A 3,174-nucleotide genomic window follows, 5' to 3' on the forward strand; every position below is an offset into this window, starting at 1 on the left:
GAGGAGGAGGAGGAGGAGGAGGAGGAGGAGGAGGAGGAGGAGGACGACAACGACGACGACGACGACGACGACTGTGGGGTCCCTGATGTTCTCTGAGCTTGGTTGTTTGCTTGCAGACCTTTCATGACCCAAACAAGGTAACATCATCAGTGTTAAAAAGGAATGAGGTTTGCTCTCCCTTCTAGTACTGATGATGTTACCCAGTTTGGGTAATGAAACATCTGCAAAAAAAACCCAAACAAGCTCAGAGAACATCAAGGACCCCTGAATGGAAATACCACCCTAACAGCACCATCTCAATGACTTTTCCCAGATGTCCTAGTAGCCTGGATCACACATGACATTAAACCATAGTTTGCTCATGATCCTGATATGGAAACCATCAATTATGGCATCATATGTGAACCTAGGTACTATCATTTAATCTTCAAAGATTATGCATAAAATCCTGGCTTAACCCAGTGTGACTGGAGTAATCTACACAAGAGAATTGGTTCCTCTTTAAGTCCCATGTCCTGTGCTGGAGCATCCCCAAGGAAATCAAAATAGCACTTAAACATGGTGACAGAAATTATGTTTTGGAGCAATTACGGAGATACACATGAAGGAATATATGACCATAGGAACAAATTCAAAGGAATGTTTATTTTTAAAAAATCTCAGAAGAAACTGGTTATTGTTCCTCTTCATGGATCTGCCAAGGTCCCATAAAGGTTGAAATGCCAGCAAGGAAAGTCAGCATAGATCAATTATAAAGTCTCATCTTAATAGGGCTGCGTAAGTAATGTCTTCATTGAAAATTCATTTAACCCAAGAGTTAAAGATGGATCAGAAAGTCTATATTTAACTTCCCTGTCTAAGGAATGGCAATTTCTTTATTTTTTCAGCCAACATCACATCCTGCACTTAAGAGGGAAGGAATTATAATGGGAAGGCATAGCAAGATCGGACTGCTTAAACACAAAGACGTCATTCAATTAAATTGCCTACGGAGACAGAAAGAGATATTATTTTGGTACTCCATATGACATGTACCTCTTCCTGGAGTTCAAAGTAAGTAACTGAAAAGAGCTGATGCTCCAGCTGATGCACTTTTAAGGAACTTTCCAAATGTTCAGAATTTGGACACACATCTTCTGCTAAATTGTGACATGGAGGAGGAAGAGGAAAGAGGAGGAGAAAGAGGAGAAGCAGGAGGAGGAGGAGAAGGAGGAGGAGGAGGAGGAGAAGGAGAAGGAGAAGAAGAAGAAGAAGAAGAAGAAGAAGAAGAAGAAGAAGAAGAAGAAGAAGAAGAAGAAGAAGAAGAAGAAGAAGAAGAAGAAGAAGAAGAAGAAGAAGAAGAAGAAGAAGATTCACAATTGAAAACTGGAGGGAGCAGGTGATTGAGGGGCCCAGCTCCAGAATGACTCATGCCAATCAAAATAGAGAATACTGGCATGAACTGTCAAACAGTCGAATTAAATCCCTTGATTCATAAGCAACTCACTCAGTTATATAGTTTGAACATGCTACCCTGTAGTTTGTCAGCGTTGACTCATGGCCCAGAGGGGGGTCTCAACCTATCAAACTATGGCTTACTCCATAAAGGTTGGTTCAGCAAACAATAGCTAGCTGTGACTTATCAAGCTGTTTGCTATAAATCAGACCTTCGACCCCGGGACCACATGTGGCCCTTGGTCAGTCCCTGTCTGACCTGCTTGAGGTCAATCGGAACAGTTCCAGCTTCTCTGGTGGTCCTGGGGAAAAATAATTGCCAACCCCTGATCCCAACGGTGCTATTTAGTATACATTTAAAGCAGTTAAAATAAGCAGAGCATGCTTAAAGTAATTTTTCTGAGTCTCGCCAGATTTGGAGAGAGTCAAAAAAATGAAGACTGCCATTGCACCTATAGCAGTGATGGCGAACCTTTTAGAGACCAAGTGCCCAAACTGCAACCCAAACCCCACTTATGTATCGTCGGGTGCTGGGTGGGCATGGCCCATTGGGTGGGTGTGGCCCATTGGGTGGGTGTGGCCCATTGAGTGGGCATGGCCCATTGGGTGGACGTGGCTGCGGTGGTAATGGCAGACTGGGTGGGACTGAAAAGTTCAATCAATCAATTCCAATTTTGCGAGATCTTTTTTTTTCCCGCGTGAAGTTGAAATTGATTGATTGAACCTTTTTTTTTAAGTGAAAAGGTTTTATAAAACCCAGCTGAAGGCCTAGGACTGGGGCGACGGTGTGCGTGCCCACAGAGAGGGCTCTGCGTGCCACCTGTGGCACGCGTGCCATAGGTTCGCCACCACGGCCCTATAGAATCAAACCCCTGTCCCGTTTGGTATGCGACACGTGAACGTAAAAACAGGGCAGAGTTCCAAAGACACGGTGACAGCCGCTTTCTTGACCGTTTTGCCCTCCCTGGACCCACCCTGAAGAAAAACAAGCAGGAGGAAAGAAGAGGCCAGGCGTCCTTTCGCTAGGCTGATACGTTACTTTTATCTCCTCCCGGGAAGATGGAGCGCAGGCGAGCTTTCCGGTTCTTCTCTTCGGGCGCCATGGGGAGCGGTTTGGAGCTGTGATTCAGGGCCGAAGAATCGCGATTGTTACTGTTCATTCTCAAAGGAGGTGCAGGAGGTTTTTCTTCAGTATCCAGGCTTTCAGACATCTTCAGCAATTCTCACAGCTTCCTGGGAAGCAAAGGAAGGGAGGAAAGGAGAAGAGTGAATGGGGGACGGTTCGGGGAAAAAAAACAGGAAAGCTGGAACAAACCAGAGATGTTAGAGCTGAATGGGTATGTCTGGTGAAAAGAAGGACTAGGACCGACATGATAGCAGGGTTCCAATATCTGAGGGGCTGCCACAAGGAAGAGGGGGAGGGGTCAATCTATTTTCCAAAGCACCAGAAGGCAAGACAAGAAGCAGTGGATGGAAACTAATCAAGGAGAGAAGCAATCTAGAACTAAGGGGAAATTTCCTGACAGTGAGAACAATTAACCAGTGGAATTGGTGCTTCATCACTGGAGGCTTTCAAATAGAGACTGGACAGCCATTTGTCTGAAATGGTATAGGTTAGGGTAAGGGTTAGGATTAGAAGACCTCCAAGGTCCCTTCCAACTCTGTTATTCTGATATTCTGTTATGTCATTCCATAACAGGTAGGCTTGAGGTTGTGCTACTAACAATCCAACTATTGTAG

General features: G+C 44.9%; 1 protein-coding gene across 1 annotated transcript in view; it reads right to left on the reverse strand.

Annotated features, from left to right (window-relative positions):
• Positions 1-2,645, reverse strand: part of LOC107295917 (serine/threonine-protein kinase PAK 3) — a 35,504-nt gene extending 32,859 nt beyond the window's left edge. Inside the window, exon 1 of the mRNA XM_015825252.1 lies at positions 2,474-2,645. Within this exon, the coding sequence (XP_015680738.1) occupies positions 2,474-2,645 (172 nt within the window). The remainder of the gene's footprint in view (positions 1-2,473) is intronic.
• Between the last annotated feature and the right edge of the window lie 529 nt (positions 2,646-3,174).

Source organism: Protobothrops mucrosquamatus, unplaced genomic scaffold (assembly GCF_001527695.2).
Source record: "Protobothrops mucrosquamatus isolate PMUCROS unplaced genomic scaffold, P.Mucros_1.0 scaffold2570, whole genome shotgun sequence".
Lineage (NCBI taxonomy): Eukaryota > Metazoa > Chordata > Lepidosauria > Squamata > Viperidae > Protobothrops > Protobothrops mucrosquamatus.